Genomic DNA, 22,922 nt, shown 5'->3' with positions numbered 1-22,922 from the left:
GTCCCCTGCCCCGGGGGCTGGATCAGAGCCGGCGCCCCCTAGAGGGGAAAGGCCCCGTGTCCCGTTCCCTGCCCGGCCCTTTCCCATGACAGTCACACTCCCCCCGCCGTCACGGCGCCTGACTCAGGCAGAGCCCCCAGCTGACACAGGCCCCCACAATCCAGATCTTTACTAGTGTCCAGCCTTTACAGACCCCGCTGGGCACACGCATGCGGCTAGCTCCGGCAAGGGGGGATCTGGGACATCCTCCCACATCCTCTTGCCCCAACCCAGGGCCCTGCGGCCCCTGTGATTGGTGCCAGCTCTGGGGCGGCTGGGGGAGGGGGCGGAGGCGCTGGGTGGGGGTCTGGGTGCCATCAGCGGGAGGATGGTGCCCAGGTGCCAGAGCGATCCAGGGTCCAGATCCTCTTGCTTCCTGCCGGTGTCAGAGCCATCGGCCAGGGGTGGGGCCCAGGGGGAGTCACGCTCTTCCCTCCCCGCACTCCCGGGCCACTGATCCGAAAGGCAAAACGACCAACCTGGCTGGGGGCGGGGCAGGGCGGGCGCACTCAGTGTCACAGCCCGCAGGATACGTCCAGGCCTGGGGGCAGCTGCTGGCAGGAGGAGCCCCATGGCTGGCCAGAGCTGTAATCCTGAGCGGGAGGCTGCAGTGAGGGACACAGAGGTGGAGGGGGGTGGGGGGGTCTTTCTCCAAAGTCACGGGAGTCCGCAGGACGCTGGGGTCCCGTGATCTGAGGGCGGGCTGGGACACCTGGGTTTGTTACCACACAAAAGAACACAACCAAGAGCGACGGGGGCATGCGGGGAATCGCAGCTGGCAGGGGAGCAGGTCTGCCTGGTGCAAAGGGGGGGTGGGGCTTTCCAGTTGGAAAGGCGGAGCTCTCTGGAGCGAGGGGCGGGGCTCTTTGATGCAGGGGCGGGGCTGTCTGGTTGGGAAGGCGGAGCTTTCTGGTGCAAGGGGCAAAGCCGAGGCTTTGGTATAAAATGCCCTGGTGCAAGGGGCGGGGCTGTCTGGCACAAGGGGCGGAGCTGATGCTTTGGTGCAGGGGGCGGGGCCAGTGATCCCGCCCATCAGTTGTAGAGGTCGTCATCCCCCTCCTCCTGGAAGAGGCTGCCCCGGCTGTTGTCGCCCTCCCGGGAGCCACCTGCGCCGTCGGCGCCCCCGGCCCCGCTCTGCTTCCCAGCTGGGAACCTGTGGGGAGAGAGCGGGGCTGGCTCAGTGGGATGGGGGAAGGGAGCCCTGCCCTTGGCAGAGGCATCGTCTGGCACAACCATCAGCCCTCGGGTCCCCTTGTGCTGGCCACGGGCAGGCCATTCTTCCCGGGGTTGAGCGTGACACCGGGGGGGGGGGGGGCTAGTGGGGCAGGGGGAGAGCGGGCAGAGGATCCAGGGGCTGAGGGTGACAGCAAGGCCAATGGGCTGAGACTAAGGCTGGGGCAGTCCTGGGGAGGGCGCAGATCCCAGAGATGAGGGCAGGGCTGGAGGGATCCCAGGCGGGTGAGGGCAGGTAGGTGGATTGTAAGAGCTGGGGACAGACAAGGGGGAAAATCCTAGGGGGCCGAGGGCAGGGCTGGGGGGATGGCTGGGGATCCCAGGGGGCTGAGGGCAGGGCTGGGGGGAAATCCCAGGGGGCTGAGGGCAGGGCTGGGGGGAAATCCCAGAGACCTGAAGGGATCCCAGGGGGCTGAGGGCAGGGCTGAGGGGAAATCCCAGGGAGCTGAGGGCAGGGCTGGGGGGATCCCAGGGAGCTGAAGGGATCCCAGGGGGCTGAGGGCAGGGCTGGCGGGGTCCTGGGGCCGAGAACGACGCCGGGGGATCTGCTCCCTACCTGAAGTTGCCGAAGCTGCGGCTCTGCTGCAGTGTCTGGGCGAACATCTCGTACTTGCGGATGTCGTTGTCGCTGACGGAGCGGCGGGCGAAGCGCATGGCCTCCTCAAAATGATCCCGACGGATCTCGGGCACCGGGTCGTAGTCGTCCTCCTGCCCAGGGGAAGGGGGGACGGGGGAGGGGGACGGATGACACGGTCACGCCCGGTCTGGCCCTGATCAGCCAACCCAGGGCTGCTCCATCGGCAAACAAGGGCCATGTGATTGGCCTGCTCCACTCTCACCAGCCTGGTGGGGGCGCCCCAGGGGGCAGAAGCCAAGGCTCAGGGGACCCCCCCCCAGTGAGGGGGTAGCTCAGGCTGTGCAGCTGCCCCACTGTCAGGGAGCTGGGGGTTCAAGCCCCCCAGTGCCTTGCAGCAGGGAGGGGTTTGCCCCCTTGCCCTGTGAGGTCCCCCCCATACCATGACGGCATCCGGGTGGCTCTGGCGTTCCCGCTCCATCTTGATCTCCATCTCGATGGCCTCGCGGATGGCGAGCTTGCAGGCGCGCTGGCAGATCTCAGTGAGGTCAGCACCCGAAAACCCGTGGGTGATCTTGGCCAGGTAGTTCAGGTCCACATCCTGCGGGGGGAGGGAAGAGAGAGATAGTCAGGGGATGGGAGGGAAACAAAGAGCGCATTGGGGGGGTCACATTCCAGGGGGGTGGGAGAGACACAGCCAGTCAGGGGCTGGAGGGGGGCAAAGGCAGTCATTCCTGGGATGAGCATGAGGCTGATCAAAACCTTCCATCTAAACCCTTTTCAGACAATCAGGTTTTGGACAAAGCCATTTTTCCCCATCTAGAACGTCCATTTCCCGCAGAAAAGTTGGGTTCCTCATAAAAAAACCCCAAATATTTTGATTCTAAAATGTCACCCCCTTGTTTCATGAGAGTTGTAGTTGGGTTGCATCACATCCCCATTCTCCTCTATGGACCAGGCTTCCTGGGCAGACTACATCTCCCATGATGCACCAAGGACACAGCCTCCTATGATGCACCCCCACCTCTCACCAAGGGTGGATGCCGTGGTGCATCATGGGGAACGTAGTTCAGTAGTCTCACGTCCCCATCCTCTAGACCAGACTTCCTGGCCAGATGACATCTCCTATGAGGCACCACTTCCTCTTGCCAAGAAGGGAGACCATGGTGCATCATGGGACATGTAGTCTGACCAGGGAGCCCAGCCTAGAGAGGCGAAAGGATTCATGAGGCACCACGGCAGCCTTCAGAATGCAAATATTTTGGTTTTTGACTGCAATTCTTCAGTTTTCAAATTTCTGCTGGAAAAAAAGTCCCATGGAACCATTTAGATGCAAATTAAAGTTTTTTTCATGTTCTTAGAAATTGTCCATGGGGGGGGGGCTTGCCCCCCAGCAAATGCCACCCCTGGCTAGGACTGGAAAAACCAGACTCTGCTCCCAGTAACACAGCAATCTGGAGCCGCCTCACTGGCCCTCACATGTTTAAACCAGACTGACACCAGCCTAACTCTGAGAAGGATTTCTCCTGTAGCCTCTGGGGGATGTATTTGTGGGTGAGCAGCTCCACTTTTGTGTGCCCATGGACACACATGGGAGCTGCCTTAGGCCAGAGACACACACACAAGGGAGCTGCTTTGGGGTGGGGATAGGCACACACACACACAATCTCTCTGGGGGTCAGGCGGGGGGACAGACAATAGGATCTGCCTTGGGGTGGATACATACATACACCCCCCCACATACACATTCTTCCCATGGGTACACACAGAGTGCGCCAACTTCCCCACAGGGTGGGTTTAGGAAGCCGCCCCAGTGTTGCTGACCCCAAGCGTGGAAACCTCACGCGTCAGGCCTGGGGGAAATATCATGAGACCAACCTAAAAATCCCGAGATTTAAATACTGAACAATGCAAGCTGGGTTCTCTTCCTTTGCCTCCTGGGCTCACGCTTTCCAGCTCCGCTCTGCAGCCACAAGAGCTAGAAAACAATTTCTTTGCGGGCGTGAAAGCCGAGGGGCTCCCCTGTACTCCCGTGAGCTGGGGATTTAGGGAAGAAACGAGCGCAAGTCTCAGGCTCCAGTGCTGAGAGTTGGCAAAGCTGCGGCTCTACGAGACCAGAGCGCCGTGCGGCTGGGGGAGGAGGTGCTGCGAGGCCTGGCGTGCTCACTCACCCCGGCCACAGGCGACTTGCGCAGGTTGGCACTCAGGATGGCCGCCCGGGAGGTGTCGTCAGGCAGCGGGATGTAGATGAGCTGGTCCAGCCGCCCCGGGCGCAGGATGGCTGGGTCGATGATGTCTGGCCTGGGGATGGGGGGGAGGCGACAAGGAGACACAGCCTCAGCCCCTGCCCGGCACCCACCCCAGGGGGCGTCCTGGGGCACCTCCAGAGAGGGGGCAGCTCCCACATACACCCACCCCCACCGCTGGCGTCCCTCGGCCCCGGAGCAGCCCTGGGGAGCACGGGTACTACGGCCGTGCAAAGCTTCTCCAGGGAACCTGGACTGCGAAGAAAAGGAGACAAACCCCAGGAAGCCCGTCCCCCATAAGGGACCCTCCCCTACCCCCATGCAGCTTGCCCTACCCCCCGTCCCCAAGGAACCTCCCCCGCCTCCACAGAGCCTGCTCACCCTCTGTCCCCAGGGACCCTGTCCCCTGCAAGGGACCCTGCCCTGCCCCCCTGCCCCCAGGAACCCTCCCCCGCCCCCAGGAACCTCTCCCACCCCCACAGAACCTGCTCACCCTCTGCCCGTCTCCTGCCCCCAGGGATCTTGTCCACCCAAGGAAACCTCCCCAACCCCACGGACCCTGCCCCCTTGCTCTCAGGGACCTTGCCCCACCCCTGCTCCCAGGGTGCCTCTCCCAAGCTCATATAGATGGGGGGCGCGGTCCTCATGCCCCTCCCCATGGCCAGGTCTCCCACGGCGCAGGAGCACGCAGCAGGGCGGCACAGAGGGGCTTGTCCTGGTCCCAGCAGCCTGGGCCTGGAGAGCAGGGTGTCTGGGGGAGTCTCACCTGTTCGTGGCCCCGATGATGAAGACGGTCTTCTTGTTGGTCATGCCATCCATCTCGGTGAGGATCTGGTTGATGACACGGTCGGCCGCCCCCCCGCCGTCCCCCGCGCCACCCCCCCGTGCCTTGGCGATGGAGTCCAGCTCGTCGAAGAACAGGATGCAGGGGGCGGCCTGGCGAGCCTGGGGCGCAGGGGGAGAGAGTGGGGCGTGGGGGGGAGCTCCCGAGGGGGAAGAGAACAGGGTGTGCAGGGAGCCCCTGAGTGGGGAAGAGAGTGAGGGGCGGGCCTGGGGGGGACACCTGGAGAGGGACAGAATGCACTGGGCAGCGGGGAGCCCCAGGGCGGGGGTGGGGGGTACTCACTGCAACAGCAGTGCTGGGACAGGGGCTCCCCTGCTGCTGGGTCAGGCTGGGGCACCATGCAGCTCCCCTCCCCCGATTAGCAGGAATCCCCCCAAACCTGCGCCCCTTTGGCTGCGCAGGCATCACCCCCACAACTGGTGAGCACAGCAGGTTGAGGGGGCAACACAGACCCTGCAGCCAGGGCTCATGGGTAGGAGCAGTAGAGAGGCCCCCCCATGCCCCAGCACCCTGAGGCCTGGCCAGGCAGGTGGCGGGGAGCCCCCAAGGCCCGGCTGAGTGCGAGGGGGAGCCCCCAAGGCCCGGCTGAGTGCGAGGGGGAGCCCCCAAGGCCCAGCCGGGCCAGCACTCCATGCCCCACGCACCTTGTCGAAGACGTCGCGCACGTTGGCCTCGGACTCCCCGAACCACATGGTGAGCAGCTCGGGACCCTTGATGGAGACGAAGTTGGCCTGGCACTCGTTGGCGATGGCCTTGGCCAGCAGGGTCTTGCCGCAGCCCGGCGGCCCGTAGAACAGCACACCCCGTGATGGCGTCATGCCGAACTTCAGGAACTTGTCCGGGTACTCCACCGGGAACTGCAGGGGAGGGGTCAGGGATCAGGGATAGGGGGGCCCAGAAAGCTGGCATCGCCCCCTCCCTTCACTGCACCATGGAGGTGCCCCCTACTGAGCCCCCACCCCGCCCCCTGCAGCACAGCTCCCCCTACTGAGTCCGCCCCCCGCCCCCTGCAGCACAGTTCCCCCTACTGAGCCCCCACCCCGCCCCCTGCAGCACAGCGCCCCCTACTGAGCCCCCACCCCGCCCTCTGCAGCACGGCGCCCCCTGCTGAGCCCCCCATCCTGCTCGTTGCAGCACAGCACCCCTTACTGAGTCCCCACCCTGCCCCCTGTCGCCCAGCGCCTCCCGGTGAACCCGCCCCCTGCAGCACGGCGCCCCCTGCTGAATCCCTACCCCGCCCCCTGCAGCACGGCACCTCTTCCTAAGCCCCCCATCCCGCTCCCTGCAGCAGAGGCTCCTGATGAGCCCCCACCCCACCCCCTGGAGCACAGTGCCCCCTCCTGAGCCCCTGTGATGTTGCACTCTATATGGTTTTATGAAAATATGCTAATGAGTGTGAATATAACGTAACTGAAATATGCTTCATGCAAAAGGTCTCTTGTAAGGTATCATTACAAAGCTTACAATCTACTGGGCGTGGTCATCCTATTTGTAGGTATGTATCACTCTTGTATCTGAAACTAGAAATATGAACTATAACTCTGAGGTCCTATTGTAATTATGCAAAGTGTGGGCCATTAACGGTGGCTGGGAATCTTGATGGCTCCCATCAGCCAGGACAATTGGTTGTAAATGGCTCTGTTTACCGGTAAGTCTGTGTGCTGGCAAGTGGGTAAGGAAGTCTTACAGTGACATGTAAGAAGGAGGGGTGGGAACCCAGAGAGGGACAGAGGATTCCCACCTTGTGCAAAAGATATATAAGTGGGTGGAACAGAAAAAAAGGGGGTGGCCATCATGAGGAATCCCCTAGCTACCACCTGAGCTGGAACAAGGGCTGTACCAGGGGAAAGGATTTTGCCCAGACTAGGCAGGCATCCAGTCTGTGACAGAAGCTTATTGAAACATCCGAGGGTGAGATTTCATCTGTATTCACTTTCTTACTGTATTAGGTTTAGACTTGCGCGTTTTATTTTATTTTGCTTGGTAACTCACTTTGTTCTGTGTGTTACTACTTGGAACCACTTAAATCCTAATTTTTATATTTAATAAAAATCACTTTTTACTTATTAATTAACCCAGAGTATGTATTAATACCTGGGGGGGGGGCAAACAGCTGTGCATCTCTCTATCAGTATTATAGAGTGTGAACAATTTATGAGTTTATCCTGTATAAGCGTTATACAGGGTAAAACAGATTTATTTGGGGTTTGGACCCCACTGGGAACTGGGCATCTGGGTGTTGGAGACAGGATCACTTCTTAAGCTGTTTTCAATTAAGCCGGCAGCTTGTGGGGGACGTGGCTCAGACCCGGGTCTGTGTTTGCAGCAGGCTGGCGTGTCTGGCTCAAACAAGGCAGGGTACTGAAGTCCCAGGCTGCCAGGGAAAATGGGCTCAGCGGTCACCTCAACACACCCGGTGGCAGTTCCCAAGGGGGTTTCTGTGACCCAACCTGTCACAGCCCCGACCCCGCCCGCTGCAGCACAGCGCCCCCTAGCACTGCACTGGGGCACTGGGGCTGGCATGGAGGAGGGAGAGTCCCATCCAAGCCCCAAACGGGCGGATCCTTGCTTAGCCTGGGCAAGGCGGGTGCAGCCCCCCACTCACCTGCACCAGCTCCTGCAGCTCTCGCTTCACCTCCTGCAGCCCCCCAATGTCCTCCCAGCAGACCTGGGGCACCTCCACCACCGTCTCCCGCAGCGCCGACGGGTTGCTCTGGCTGAGCGCCCACTGTGGGGGGGGGGGACATGGGGGGGAAGAGCATGAGGGGCGTGGCCTCGGGCTGGGGAGGAGGGGCGGGGCCCAGGGGCGGGGTCGCCAGGTTACCTGGAAGTCGTCCATGGTGACGGCCATGGCGTCGAGGATGTCGGCGTCGATGGTGTCGTCCTCCAGGTCGATGATGTTCATCTTCTTGCGGATGGCCTGGAGCGCCGCCTCGGAGCACAGGGCCGCCAGGTCCGCGCCCACGTGCCCGTGCGTGTCTCTGGCCACCTGCAGCCACAGGGCGCCTGACACGGGGCCACGGGGGGCGGGGCCACAGGCAGCCAGGGAACGGGGCCACGGCAGGGGAGGGGGGAGAGGAGCCAGGGAACGGGGCCACGGGCAGCCAGGGAATGGGGCCAGTCAGGGAACGGGGCCACAGGCAGCCAGGGAACGGGGCCACGGCAGGGGAGGGGGGAGAGGAGCCAGGGAACGGGGCCACGGGCAGCCAGGGAATGGGGCCAGTCAGGGAACGGGGCCACAGGCAGCCAGGGAACGGGGCCACGGCAGGGGAGGGGGGAGAGGAGCCAGGGAACGGGGCCACGGGCAGCCAGGAAACGGGGCCAGTCAGGGAACAGGGCCACGGCAGGGGAGGGGGGAGAGGAGCCAGGGAACGGGGCCACGGCAGGGGAGGGGGGAGAGGAGCCAGGGAACGGGGCCACGGCAGGGGAGGGGGGAGAGGAGCCAGGGAACGGGGCCACGGGCAGCCAGGAAACGGGGCCAGTCAGGGAACGGGGCCACGGCAGGGGAGGGGGGAGAGGAGCCAGGGAACGGGGCCACGGCAGGGGAAGGGGGAGAGGAGCCAGGGAACGGGGCCACAGGCAGCCAGGGAATGGGGCCAGTCAGGGAACGGGGCCACGGGACCAGCCAGGGAACGGGGCCACGGGAGGGGAGGGGGGAGAGGAGCCAGGGAACGGGGCCACAGGCAGCCAGGGAATGGGGCCAGTCAGGGAACAGGGCCACGGGGGCCAGCCAGGGAACGGGCCCATGGGAGGGGATGGGGGGCCAGCCAGGGAACAGGGCCAGTCAGGGAACGGGGCCACGGGAGGCGGGGGGCCAGGGAACGGGGCCATGGGAGGCGGGGGGCCAGGGAACGGGGCCAGTCAGGGAACAGGGCCACAGAGCAGTGGGCTGTGGGGAGGGGCTAGCCAGGGGACCTTGGGGGTGGAGGCACTAGCTGGGGATGGAGCTATGGGGAGGGACCAGCCAGCCACAGGGGAGAGATCACAGCTCCCCTGCCCCACCCTCCCCCCAAGCACACATGACCCTCCCCTCATCTATACAGACTCCAGTCCCCACACACCTGCCCCCACCCCCACATCCATGTACACGACCCCCCAGCTCTCCCTCCCCCGCCCCGTCCAACCCCACCCTCTCACCCGCTCCAGATCCACGTCCTCAGCCAGCTTCATGTTCTTGGTGTGGATCTGCAGGATCTCCAGCCGCCCGACCGAGTCTGGGATCCCGATGTCGATCTCGCGGTCAAAGCGCCCTGGGGAAGGAGAGGGGTTGGGGTCTCAGCCCAGCCCCTCGCAAGCATACACAGCGTGTGGAACCATCATGCCCCAGGAGCGGGGGCTGGGGGCTAGCAAGCAGAGCAGGAGGGGCTGGGAGCCAGGACTCCTGGGTTCCATCCCCAGTGCTGGGAGGAGAATGGGGTCTAGTGGTTAGAGCAGGGGCTGAGAGCCAGGACTCCTGGGTTCTATCCCCAGTTAGCGCAGCAGCAGGGGGAAGATAGGAAGCCAGGACGTTCAGTCCAGGATTTACTTGCCTCCCACAGTGAGGGCCCTGGGTGGGGTCCCCATGTCCCTGCAGCCCCACACCCGGGCACCTACCAAACCTGCGCAGGGCGGGGTCCACGCTGTTGGGTCGGTTGGTGGCGGCCATGACGATGACATGGGACCGCTGCTTGAGGCCGTCCATGAGCGTCAGCAGCTGGGACACGATCCTGCGCTCTACCTCGCCATGTGTCTGCAACAGGGGAGGGGGTTGGGCTGAGAATGGGGAGACTCCGCAGCACCAGTGACCAGGGCCCCCGGGACCTCCCTGCTGCTCAGCCAGCTCTGGGCCAGGCTGAGCCATGGACACAGCACCGTCTAATGACAGGGCACTCCCCAGCAGCACAGCGCCCCCTGGTGCCAGACTGAGGATGCCCCTGAGGACTCCCTGCTCTTCCCTCTCTGATTGGGAACCGTTGGCCTCACATCCGAGATGAAGCAGGAGGATCTGGCGCTGTAAAATCCCATAAACCCTAACCCCTGCCAGCAGCGGGCTCGCTCCACCCCATACCAACCCCTGTTGCCCGGCCAAAGCAGGAAATCAGGGCAGCTGGCATCAGAGCAAGACAGCGAGAAACACCAGCCAGCCAGGGTCAGGCGGGTGCACACAAGCATGTGCACGTGCCCTGGGGCCTCCAGCAGACACGACACGGCCCCTCTTTATGATCAATGATCACAGAATCCTAGGGATGGGGGCAGGAAGGGGCCTCCAGAGGTCACCAGGTCCAGCCCCCTGCCCTGAGGCAGGGCCAAGTAACCCCAGCCCGTCCCTGGGTTGGTGCAACCTGTTCTTACAAACCGCCAATAATGCGGACTCCACAACCACCCTTGGTCGCCTGTTCCAGAGCCAAACTCCCCTTGGAGTTAGAAAGTTTCGCCTAATATCCAACCGAAATCTCCCTTGCTGCAGATTAAGCCCATTGCCTCTTGTCCTACCCCCCGGGGACACGGAGAACTACTGATCTCTGTCCTCTTCGTAACAGCCCTTAGCATGTTCTCAGGTCCCCCTCAGACGTCTTTTCTCAGGCTAAACATGTCCAGGTTTGAACCTTTCCTCAGAGATCCGGTTTGCTAAACCTCTGATCATGTTTGTGGCTCTCCTCTGGCCTCTCTCCAACCTGTCCACATCTTCCCTAAAGCGCGGCGCCCAGAACTGGACACGGGACTCCAGCTGAGGCCTCCCCAGTGCCGAGCAGAGTAGGGCAGTCACCTCCCGTGTCTTATGTACGACACTCCTGTTAATCCTACACCCCAGAACGAGATCAGCCGTTTTCACAGCCGTCTCGCACTGTTGACTCATATTCGATCTGTGCTCCGCTAGAACCCCAGCCGCTTTCCAGCACTACGACTGCCTTGCCAGGTATTCCCCGTATTCTGGTTGTGCAGTCGATTTTTCCTTCCTGAGTGAAGTACTTTGCACTTGTCTTTACTGAATTTCATCTTGCTGATTTCCCGCCAATTCTCCAATGTGTCAAGGTCGTTCTGAATTCCAAACCTGGCCTCCAAAGAGCTAGCAGCCCTCCCAGCCTGGTGTCAGACGCTGATTTTATCAGCACTCTCTGCACTCCGTTATCCAAATATTTAATGAAAATATTGACTAGAACCAGGCCCAGGACTGACCCCTGCGGGACCCACTCAACACACCCTCCCAGTTTGACAGCGAACCATCGATAAGTACTCTTTGAGTATCTTTGAACCAGTTGTGCACCCACCTTATTGTATATTTTTCTAGACCACATTTCCCTAGTTTGCGTATGAGAATCTCATCCGGGACTGTGTCAAAAGCCCGACTGAAATATTACTGTGACAGAATGAGAATTTTTCACAATATTTTGGATGAGTCTTGTGTGTGCCTCAGTTTCCCCCATGAGCTCTGTGGATAACTAGGTCAGGGAAAAAGAAAAGGAGGACTTGTGGCACCTTAGAGACTAACAAATTTATCTGAGCATCAGCTTTCGTGAGCTACAGCTCACTTCATCGGATGCATTCAGTGGAAATTCACTGAATGCATCCGATGAAGTGAGCTGTAGCTCATGAAAGCTGATGCTCAAATAAATTTGTTTGTCTCTAAGGTGCCACAAGTCCTCCTTTTCTTTTTGCGGATACAGACTAACAGGCCTGCTACTCTGAAATAGGTCAGGGAAAAAGTTTGCAGAGACCCAGGTGTGACTGATGCCTGGCTGTCTGTCGACCGCCCCAGGCCCAGGGATGGTCCCAGAAAACAATGGTCCCTCCAATTGCCCGGACATTTGTTACCTAGTGACTAATAACCATGATGCCCGGGAACAAGGAGAAAGGATGGAGGAGGGGCCAGGTGAGGTGGTTAAGTGGGGGCTGCTGGAAGCAGAAGTTTCTGGATGTGGACTACAGAGGAGTCAAGAGGGCTCTGGGCTGGGGCCTGACGCCACTTTGCTGTAACTTTCCATTCTCATATTAACTAAAGACTTTCTAAGCTGTGTTCCTTAATAAATCCTGCTGTTATACACCGCTGGCTGAGAGTCACTCCAGAATTAGGAAACTGGGGTTGCACCGCTCCCTTTGGGGGTGCAAGTCTCCCCCAGGGGTCCAATCCAGGTGGACTCATTGCAGGGAGCTCATGGCGTGACACAGGGGTGCTGACGGCTCAGAGGTTCGGTCCCACGAGGTGGGGAAGCCAAGGGGCTGACCATCAGCCTAAGGGGGCTGATGCACTAAAGGAGTCCTCCCAGGGCTGTGCGAGAGCATTGGGCCTGTGGATCCGTGACAATAACATCGACTATTTCTCCCTCAACTTTCACCCTGACCGGTTAGATTGTTCACATACGATCCCTCCCTGATGCTGAGATGCGGCTGCCACTGGGGTGGGGCGCGGGGGCTGTTTATACTGGGATCCCCTACCCCATCTCACCTTCTCCCTCTTGGGGGCAATGGCGTCCAGCTCGTCGATGAAGATGATGGCCGGCGCATTCTTCTCGGCCTCCTCAAAGGCTTTACGCAGATTGCTCTCTGACTCGCCAGCCAGCTTGCTCATGATCTCCGGACCTGGGCGGGGGCAGGGGCTCTTTATAAAGGGGTCCCTTGCCTGGCACTGAGAATCAGCTGGGGTGAGGCGCATGGCTATTCATACAGGGAGTGATGCCGGCCTGCAGGGCCATGGCAGGGGCCAGTCACCCGCATGCTTCAGAGCAGAAGGGAATCCCCAGCAAGGGGTCAGGAAGCCATGAAAACCCAAGGCACAATGGGGCCTCTGCACCGGGCAGCATCACCATACCAGCATGGGAGAGTGCCAGGATGAAGGGAAAAACTGAGGGCACCCAGCCCACCCCTGGCAGAGTGGACCAGGAGGGAGGGTGGGTGCTGTGGGGCGGGCAGCACAGAGGGAGGGCAGCCGGAGACCACAGCGAGGGATGCATGAGAAATGCCAAAGATGAGAGAGAGGGGGGTGCGTGGGGACAGACTAGACAGGCATGCGTGGGGACGGACAGACGGACATGTGGAAGGATGGCCAGACATGTGGGGACGGATGGGCTCCCCACCCTTTGCCCCCTCCTGCTTGGCGTCTCTCACCGTTGATGAGGAAGAAGAAGGCTCCTGTTTCGTTGGCCACGGCTCGGGCCACCAGCGTTTTCCCGGTGCCGGGGGGGCCGTACAGCAGGATGCCTCGGGGCGGCTGAGGAGGGAACAGACTCAGTTGGCAAGAGGCAACCGATGGGAAAACTGCCCAAGGAGGCTGCATTGGGCACGTGTGCGACGTGCAGGGCGGATGCCCCCAAACCCAGTGTCCCATCAGGAGAGGTGGTGGAGGGAGGTGACTGCGATGTTAATCGAGGCTGAGATGGTCCTGTCCTGGGGTGCAGAGGGAGAGGGACCATCCAGATGGCTCTGGGGGCACCCCAGGCTGGACTGAGGCCCATGTCTGGGGACCCAGCAAATGGGGTCCTGGACGACATCAGGATTGCAGCTTCTGCTAAGAAGCGTGTTGCCAGCCCTCATGGTTGGGAGGAAAAGGTAGAAAATATGACAGAGGGTGTCACGGACACAGTGCTGCTGCCTGCGTCTGCAGAGAGCCTGACCCCATTGCTCTGAGATGGGGGGGAAACAGCTTAAAGGGCAGAGTGCTGGGGCTGATTACACAGGGATCCCTTGCCCAGCACGGAGATGCAGCTGCCTCTGGGGAGGAGCGCAGGGCTGCTCGTGCAGGGATGTCCTAACAGTGAGATCTGCTTGGCTGTGGGATTGGATGAGGTGGCCCCGCCCTGCCGGGCTCACGGTACCTTGACGCCAATGGCTTTGAAGAGCCCTGGGTGGCGCAGGGGCAGCTCCACCATCTCCTTGATCTGAGCCATCTGCTTCCGGCAGCCCCCGATGTCGTCGTAGCCCACGTCGTTCAGGCTCTCCTCCTCGTCCTGCGCGGGTGCCGGGCAGGGTCACGGTGCGACCAAGCCGGCCTCCCAAAACCGTGGCAGCCACCCTGGGACCAGCACCCACTCCCTCCCCCTCTGGGACCAGACCCTGATCCCCACAGACAGCCACACTGCCTCCACCCCGTTGGGACCCAGCCCCGACCCAACCTGCTCCCCCAGGATCCAGCACCATGGGCCCTGCTCCACCTCCCCATAGATCCAGCACCATGGGCCCTGCTCCACCTCCCCATAGATCCAGCACCATGGGCCCTTCTCCCTGCCGCCCCCCGATCCAGCACCATGGGCCCTTCTCCCCCCCGCCCCCCCCAGATCCAGCACCATGGGCCCTGCTCCACCTCCCCATAGATCCAGCACCATGGGCCCTGCTCCACCTCCCCATAGATCCAGCACCATGGGCCCTGCTCCACCTCCCCATAGATCCAGCACCATGGGCCCTTCTCCCCCCCGCCCCGCCCCCCCCCCCGATCCAGCACCATGGGCCCTGCTCCACCTCCCCATAGATCCAGTACCATGGGCCCTTCTCCCTGCCGCCTCCCGATCCAGCACCATGGGCCCTTCTCCCCCCCGCCCCCCCCCCAGATCCAGCACCATGGGCCCTTCCCCCGCTCGGATCCAGCACCATGGGCCCTTCTCCCCCCCGCCCCCCCCAGACCCAGCACCATGGGCCCTTCTCCCCCCCGCCCTCCCCAGACCCAGCACCATGGGCCCTCCCCAGGCTCGGATCCAGCACCATGGGCCCTGCTCCACCTCCCCATAGATCCAGCACCATGGGCCCTTCTCCCCCCCGCCCCCCCCAGATCCAGCACCATGGGCCCTCCCCCCGCTCGGATCCAACACCATGGGCCCTGCTCCACCTCCCCATAGATCCAGCACCATGGGCCCTTCTCCCATCCGCCTCCCCCCGATCCAGCACCATGGGCCCTTCTCTCCCCGCCCGCCCCCAGATCCAGCACCACGGGCCCTGCTCCACCTCCCCACAGATCCAGCACCACGGGCCCTTTCCCGCGCCCCCCCCGGATCCAGCAGTCTCTGGGGCACCTGCAGAAGGGCGCAGGGCCATGGCTGCACCCACCTCTCTCTTGATGGGCTCACCCTCGCAGTGGATGACGGTGTCAGGGGCCACGATGCAGTGGGGGCTCGGATCCACTTCCACCACCTTGAACTCCACGGCCCGCATCCCGCCACGCACCAAGAAGATGTCACCTGGTGGGGGAGGGGATGTTGTTACCGAGCCAGCTGGGGGTAGGGGGGAGTCCAACCCACACCTGGCGGGGGCCCCCCTGTTGGGGGACAGCCCTACCCAACCCGCTCCAGGCTGGGCGCCTCCCCACCTTCCCCTAACAGAGGTAAGACAGCCAGCCCCGTGCTGCCCCCCCAGGGAGCTGCCCCCCGAACCATCATCCCAGGAAGGGGGGGTAGGTCTCAGGGCTCCCCCCGACCCCGGCTCACCTTTGTGCACAGGCCGATAGGCCTCCAGAAAGTAGGGCTTCAGGTACACTTCGAAGAGGTTCCCGGTCAGGCCGACGATGGTGTCGTCAATGGGCAGCACGTGGATCCGCTTCCCGTACTTCACGTCTGGGCAGGCCTGGATGCTGCAGGACAGACCCCGGCTCAGCCCGGCACCCGCAGCACGGTGCCCCCCGCCGAGGCCCCGGCCGCACGGCGCCCCCCGCCGAGCCCCCCGCTCCCCGCAGCACGGCCCCCCCCGCCGAGCCCCCCGCAGCACGGCCCCCCCATACTGAGCCTCCGCTCCCCGCAGCACAGCGCCCCCGAGTCCCCCGCTCCCCACAACTTGGCCCCCCCCGCTGAGCCCCCTGCCCCCTGCAGCACAGCACCCCCTGCCGAGCCCCCGCTCCCCGCAGCACGGCGCCCCCTGCCGAGCCCCCGCTCCCCGCAGCACGGCGCCCCCTGCTGAGCCCCCCGCAGCACGGCGCCCCCTGCTGAGCCCCTGCTCCCCACAGCACGGCGCCCCCGTACTGAGCCCCCGCTCCCCGCAGCACGGTGCCCCCTGCTGAGCCCCTGCTCCCCACAGCACGGCGCCCCCGTACTGAGCCCCCGCTCCCCGCAGCACGGTGCCCCCTGCTGAGCCCCTGCTCCCCACAGCACGGCGCCCCCGTACTGAGCCCCCTGCTCCCCGCAGCACGGTGCCCCCTGCTGAGCCCCTGCTCCCCACAGCACGGCGCCCCCGTACTGAGCCCCCTGCTCCCCACAGCACGGCGCCCCCGTACTGAGCCCCCTGCTCCCCGCAGCACGGCGCCCCCTGCTGAGCCCCCCGCAGCATGGCGCCCCCGTACTGAGCCCCCTGCTCCCCGCAGCACAGCATCCCCTGCTGAGCCCCCCCGCTCCCCGCAGCACAGCGCCCCCGGTGCTGACTGCTGTGGAGACTACCCCTAACTGAGCCCCCCATACAATGATTCATCCAAGCAGGGCATGTCAGGTCTCTATTGAGTGCGAATACCCCACTGGCCCTCAGAGACACTGCAAAACTTGGGCATGGATAATATCCCAGATTGATGCATCTGCACCGGACATTACAATCTTAAAGCCTTGACGTTAAAGGCAGGGCCCAAGGAGGCAACATGCCTCGGGCAGGCTCTGTTCAGGAAGAGGGAAGTGGACGCTTCTCTCTCGGGCTGGTCACTGTGTATTAAGAACACAAGAACGGCCAGGCTGGGTCAGACCAATGGTTCATCTTCCAACAGTGGCCAGTCAGGTGCTTCAGAGGGAATGAACAGAACAGGGCAATAGCCAAGGGATCCATCCCGTCATCCAGTCTCAGCTTCTCAGTCAGAGGCTTAGGGACACCCAGAGCGTGGGGCTGCATCCCTGACCATTTTGGCTAATAGCCATTGCTGGACCTGTCCTCCAGGAACTTACCGAATTCTTTTTTTGAACCGAGTTATACTAGAGGCCCTCACAACAGCCCCTGGCAACGAGTTGCACAGGTCAGCTGTGCGTTGTGTGAAAAAGTACTTCCTTTTCTTCGTTTTAAACCTGTGGCTCTCCATCAGGGGTACCCGTACCCCTGGGGGTATGCAGCGGTCTTCCAGGGGGTCCATCAACTCATCTAGATACCTGCCTAGTTTTACTTCAGGCTACATAAAAAGCACCAGCAAAGTCAGGACAAACTAAGATGTCCGACAGACAACGACTTGTTTATACTGCTCTGTGGACTATCCACTTAAATGTAAGTACAATAGTTATATTCCGATTGATTTACTTTATAATGACCTGGTAAAAACGAGAGAGCCAGCCATTTGTCAGCAAGAGCATGCTGGGACCCTTTTGTATTTTTATGCCAGATTTTGTCAGCAAGTCGTTGTTAAGTGAGGGGAAACTTGGGGTACGCAAGACAAGTCAGACTCCTTGAAAGAGGTACAGTAGTCTGGAAAAGTTGAGAGCCACTGGTTGAAACCTGCTGCCCCTGGTTCTTGTGTTCTGTGAAGGGACCAGTAACACTTCCCTCGTCCCTTTGCTCCTGATATTACACAACTCTGTCACGTCCCCTCTTCGTCATCTCTGGTCTAAGCTGACCAGCCCAAGTCTTTTCAATTTCCTTTCTTATGGAAACTGTTCCACTTCTTTACTCATTTTTGTCACCCTCATCTGTACCTTTTTCTTGTTGGAGACAGAGTGACCAGAGCTGCACACAGTATTCAAGGTGTGGGCGCACCATGGCGTGGCGTTGGGATATTTCCTCTCTCACTACCTAGCCCTTTCCTAGGGGTTCCTAACAGTCCGTTCATTGTTCTGAACAATGAAAGCTGCACGCTGAGTGGATGTTTTCAGAGACTTATCCCCGGTGACTCCAAGATCCCTTTCTTGAGTGTAACAGCTCATTTAGATCCCATCACGTTGTCTGGACAGTTGGGGTTACTTACTGTGTGTTTCCCAGTGTAAGTCTATTTCAATGAGGGGCCACCAACTAATCAAGACCAATGTTCCCTCTAATTTTTGACAGGCTGTGTACACCAAAAAATTCTGCTGTGCAAATGTTTGTGCGCGATGGGTTTCGCCGCGGGTGCGGGGTTTCGGATCTGTGGGCAAGCACGCAGCTTAAAGGGAACAATGATCAAAAGGACTGTGAAATTAACAAGAGACTGCAAAATCTGCAGGCAGGGACACACGGCAGGAGGCTCTCCACCATCAAAGGACCGTTTTCATATACATATTTGGGGGTTGCAAAGGGACATAGCATTCTGGACCAGGGGACCAGCTGGCAGCACGGTTTGCCTCATGAAAACAAGCTCCCAGCTAGGCCTGGCTGAAAAACGCCAGAAGGACTCTGGGGTGAACTTCGCTCTCTATGACACGAAAGGATCGAGGTGAACAAGTCTAGGCTCTAGAATGTGAGTTACAATTACATTTGCCATGTAACCTTTTGTTCCCAAATATTTCTACTTGCTCCCCTGGGAATCTCTTCCCTTTGTTAAATGAACTTTGGTTTGTTGTCACTGCAGACAAAGTGCAGCGTGAAGCAGGGCGTGACCTGAGGCCAAGCCGGGTATGCTGCTTCTTTGAGAGCAGCGGATCCGTGATTGTTCAGCGAGCCAGGGCAGAGCTCTCCCAGGGGACGCACGGAGGTTGCCGTGTGCCTCTCGCTCCACCGCAGAGGGCCAGCGGGGCCTGCATAGGCAGAGAAAGGAGTGACTGTATTGCCCGGGACTGGGGGAGTTGGGGATCTGACCCCAGCAGGCACAGCCCTGGTTTCCTCCTGCTAAGGGCAGGTGGTAGTGAGGTGCCACCCAAACCTGAGTGGTGTCACAGAAGGGCGCTCCCTGCAGCACCCCAGGGATTCCCAATTTCAGTCTCCCATCCGCACCCTGAGCAGGCCAGCCCCTTCTTAGCTGCAGAGCTGGAGGGAAGGGGCCCACCCGGCACTCACCTCACCACGTCACCCAAGCGCACGCGGAGGTTGTTGCGGGTGACGCGGTTCATGCGGATCTTCTCGCTGTGGCAGGAGTCGTCAGTGAGGACAATGCACACCGTCTCCCGGCGCTTCTTGCCCTTCAGCAGCACCGTGTCACCCCGAAACAAGTGCAGCTCCTCCATCTTGGTCTGCAATGGAGACGGGCGGTGACGGAGCACACGGGGCACGGGGGCATTTGCAGAATGTGTGGGGTGCATGGTGTGTCCATATGCAAAGGGTGTGTCGGGGGTATGTACATGGTACATGTGCTACTTCTGGGGGAATGCTGCGCCAAATTAAAAATTCTGCGCACGATATTTTAAAACATCTGCAAAATTCTGCATATTTTATTTGTCAGAATAACGCATGCTGGTTTCAATTATGTAGGTAATTTATTTAAACTACAATACAATGGATGGAGAATGGGAGTGGGGAGCATTGGAGGAAATCCCCAAATCCCCTTGCTTAATAGTAACGTAGCTAGGTTTGACGCTTTATTTCTACTTATTAGTCAACAAATAGATGCGGCCATATGTTCAGTGTTACATCATAGGTAACTGAAGAGCAAGTGAGGGCTGGGGAATCAAACTCACAATTTATACTGGCTACTGACCATCTCCAGAAAGGTCAGTAGCAAACAGTTCATGGAGCACATTTTGATAAGAAATGTTTTCAGTCCAAAAATGTAGACCAGTTCTAATCACTAAAGCACCATAAGCATTTATAAGGCCAGACTGTCCTTTATACCACTCTGGCCATGTGAAGGAGCCTTAAAACTTATAACACCTGTTTTATACTCCCAGGGAAATTCACAAAGACAATGGGAACAATTCACTAAGCAGGCAGGCTGCTACTTCTGCTCTGCCTGAGGGGACTGCCTGTGCCACGCCGGCTTCCTCAGACATTCCCTGAAGCCCTGACTCCCCATGCTGAGTGTGCTGCAATAGTGAGGGAGAGGTACAGAGTGTCTCTCTCTCACACACACACACACACAACTGCCCACCCCTTCACACACCCCCAGTGGTGATTTACATCTGTATTGGCTGCTCCGGGCACCTGAACCGACCTGCCTGTGCTGCCGGGGAGGGGCGTGTGACTGCTCTTGTGGCTTCCCTTTGCTCTCCCCTCAGAAGTCATTTTTCTGCAGGGAAGCAAAGAAATCTGCGGAGACCATGAATTCTGCACACGCACAGTGATGCAGCATTCCCCCAGGAGTAACAATGTGCATGGCGCAGATGTGAGACTGCATGGGGGTGTGTGCTTGGAGCACGTATGTGCATGGCGTGTGCACAGTGTGTGTGCATGGCGTGTGCATATGCATAGGGTATGTTGGGGCTGTGTGTGTGTGGTGTATGTCTGCATGGTGCCCAGGTGAGATTGCATGGGGGGTGTGTGCTTGGAGCGTGGATGTGCACGACGGGTGCATGCATGGGTGCACGGGGTAGTACTCATGCAGGGGTGTGTACATGCCTGGGGTATGTGGAGGCGTGGATGCGTGCATGGTTTATGCATGTGCAGCGTTTGAATAATGAGTGTATGCACATGATGGATGTGTGCGCTTTGGAGCGTACACGATGCACGTGGGGGTGCATGTAGATGGTGTGTGGGTGGGGGTGCATGTATGTAGATGGCATGTGGCTATGTATACACATGCGTAGGGGTGTGTACCCACGCGTTACCTTCACCCTCTCCTGGCGGGAATCCAGCCTGCCTAGCTATGGGTCCTAGCCCCTGTATTGCTAGCAACAGGGGATTCTCACAGAGCTCAGAGGGCAGGCGCTTTAGGAGCAGGGGAATCCAGGTTCAATCTCTGCTGGTCAGTGAGTGTCCCGGGATGCAGCAGGGAGCTCCCAGGAGCCTCGGCTCAGCTACAGAGCAAAGCCTGTGTCCCCCCAGTACCCCCCAGCTGACCCCTCTGCACAGTCTCGGCCCACTAGGCCACCTGCCTCCCTGGGGGGGAAGGGGCTCCGGTTCTTGGCAGGCCAGGCGGCTGGCTGGGGCAGGGGTCTCCATGCGGCACGGGGGCCGTACCTGTGACAGGCTAACAATGCTGTTGTCCTCATTCACCGCCTCATCCACAAGGAGCCGGTTGGGCCGACGCTTCTGGCGCAGGATGGCCGTGGAGTAATCCTCCCCTTTGGAGCTGCAGAGGGGAGAGGGGTCAGAGGGTCTCCCTCCCCAAAGGAAACAGAGCCAGCCCCGCCACGGGCCCTTCAGACAGGGGAGAGCGGGAGATGCAGGGCCTGGTTCCCGGGACTCCTTGGGGGTGGGGGGAAGAATGTCAATTTTAGAGGGGCCTTCAGACCCCAACCCTACCTAACATGCCTGGCCTGAGGAATCCCAGAGCTGAGGGGGGTCTGGGAGCCCAACTTTGGGGGACGGGGGGGCCAAGGGGATGCAAGGAAAACTAGAGCACTTTGCATTTTGAAGGGGGAGCAGAGAGGCAATCGTTGCTAGGCCTGCGGTTTGAGGTGGGGGAAGGGATCAGAGACAGGCACTAAAGTGTGGAGGAGAGTGTGGGGGGGGTTACAGACAGGCCACAGGGTGTCTTGGGGGAGGACCGCGGGAGGGACATGGAGCCAGGCCCCTGGGGCTTGGGAAGGGGGGGTGGGTCCCTCAGCCAGGCCCCCAGGATTTGGGAGTCACAGTAGCCGATGCGGGGGAGGATGGGGGGGGGGAGTTGGACACACAGAGGGTAAAAGACCTGCTACCACTGCCAGCTACGGCCCGGCCTCTCGGTACAGGCGGGCCTCGGGTTCGGGCCCCGGGTCCGGAACAGACCCAACCACTGTTTGTGTCCCGCACCACTGGGGGGGACAAGCCTAGGAATTTGTGTCCCCCCCACGCCGGGGCCCCCTGGGGGCGGGGCTGCCCTCTGCCACGCTGATTCTGTGCCAGTCCCGGGCGCGTGTGGGGATCGTGTTTCACCCCAGCCGGTGCCAAGAGCCTCCCCTATAAATACCCCGCGGCGTGGGCTCATCGCCCGTTATAGACACCAGTTGCCCCCCCCCCCGCCACAACAACAAACTCGGGATCCCCCCGCGCCAGAGCCCCCCGCCCAGCCCCCCCACTTGGGGGTAGGCCCCCCTGCAAGTTCGGATCCAAACTTTTCCGGCCCCTCCCCCCGGCTGAGCCTCTTCCCAGCTGCAGGACCCCCCCTGGCTGCCCCCCGCCCCAGGGGGGGTGGAGCCCCTCGAGCGCCCCCACTTACTCCCCGCCCGGGCCCGGCATCTCGGCTGCGCTACCCCCGCCCGGGCCGCCCCGAACCGTCCCGCAGCGCCCGCGGCTGCCTGCGCCCGCCCGGCCCTGGACCGCCCCGGCTGGAGCTCGGCCCCGCCCCGCCCGGCCAGCGCCCCCCGCGGACACAGGGGGAGCGGCAGAGACCGGGGGTGGCCAATGACCCTGGGGGGGCCTTGTGTGGGGGTGTTGGGTTGGCTTGGAGGGGTTTTTGGTGGGGGAGGGGGTGGTGTTTGGCCTGGGGAATCCCAGAGCTGAAGGGGGGGGGTATGGGGGAGGGGTTGGGTTGGGGGAGGGGGGTTGGTGTGTGAGGGTTTTGGGGGGAGTGGTGAGGTGGGGCTGGGGGTGTTGTGTGGGGGGACGTTTGGGGGGAGAGGTGAGGTTGGGGGAGGGGGTGTCGTCGGGGGGGTATTTGGGAGGTGAGGAGGGGAGTGGTGTTTGGGGGGAGGGGAAGAGGGATTGGTGGGGGGGTAGGGGAGGGGGAGTGGTGAGGTTGGTGGAAGGGGTGTGGTGTGTGGGGCTGTTTCGGGGAGGGGAAGGGGCAGTGGTGGGGCGGGGTTGGGGGTTATTTTGCTCACTGTTGGTGCCTGGTTCTGCTCCAGAGCAGCTGAGCTGAGGGGGCCGGGTGGGACCAAGTTCAAAGGGACTTGGGGGGGCAGTCAGTTGGGTGAACGTGTGGGTCAAGTCCCTCTGTGCAGGGCCCAGGGTGCAGCTGGGCAGGAGTGAATGTGGGATTGGTTAGGTGGGTGCATTTGTACCTGGCTGTTTGGGGCATTCAGGGTCTCCAAGTGCTTTGGAGGATACAATTAAAATTCAGAGTGATCGGTCAAACTGGAGAAATGGTCTGAAGTAAATAGGATGAAATTCAATAAGGACAAATGCAAAGTACTCCACTTAGGAA

General features: G+C 61.0%; 1 protein-coding gene across 1 annotated transcript; it reads right to left on the bottom strand.

Moving 5' to 3' along the window:
• Nucleotides 1-154: 154 nt before the first annotated feature.
• LOC144277613 (transitional endoplasmic reticulum ATPase-like) lies at nucleotides 155-22,115 on the bottom strand. The gene is made up of 18 exons (XM_077838514.1): nucleotides 21,996-22,115; nucleotides 20,816-20,927; nucleotides 18,761-18,933; nucleotides 15,325-15,467; nucleotides 14,948-15,078; nucleotides 13,726-13,857; nucleotides 13,019-13,121; nucleotides 12,360-12,493; nucleotides 9,530-9,665; nucleotides 9,074-9,186; nucleotides 7,761-7,925; nucleotides 7,542-7,664; nucleotides 5,581-5,793; nucleotides 4,859-5,037; nucleotides 4,018-4,147; nucleotides 2,289-2,447; nucleotides 1,829-1,980; nucleotides 155-1,192 (listed from the first exon to the last, which is right to left on the bottom strand). The coding sequence occupies exons 1-18, from the start codon at nucleotides 22,013-22,015 to the stop codon at nucleotides 1,072-1,074; spliced, it is 2,439 nt and encodes an 812-aa protein (XP_077694640.1). The 5' UTR covers nucleotides 22,016-22,115; the 3' UTR covers nucleotides 155-1,071.
• Nucleotides 22,116-22,922: the final 807 nt, after the last annotated feature.

This window comes from Eretmochelys imbricata, chromosome 20, assembly GCF_965152235.1.
Source record: "Eretmochelys imbricata isolate rEreImb1 chromosome 20, rEreImb1.hap1, whole genome shotgun sequence".
Classification (NCBI taxonomy): domain Eukaryota; kingdom Metazoa; phylum Chordata; order Testudines; family Cheloniidae; genus Eretmochelys; species Eretmochelys imbricata.
The sequence above is the reverse complement of the archived record's forward strand: the minus strand, read 5'-3'. Positions and strand labels throughout refer to the sequence as shown.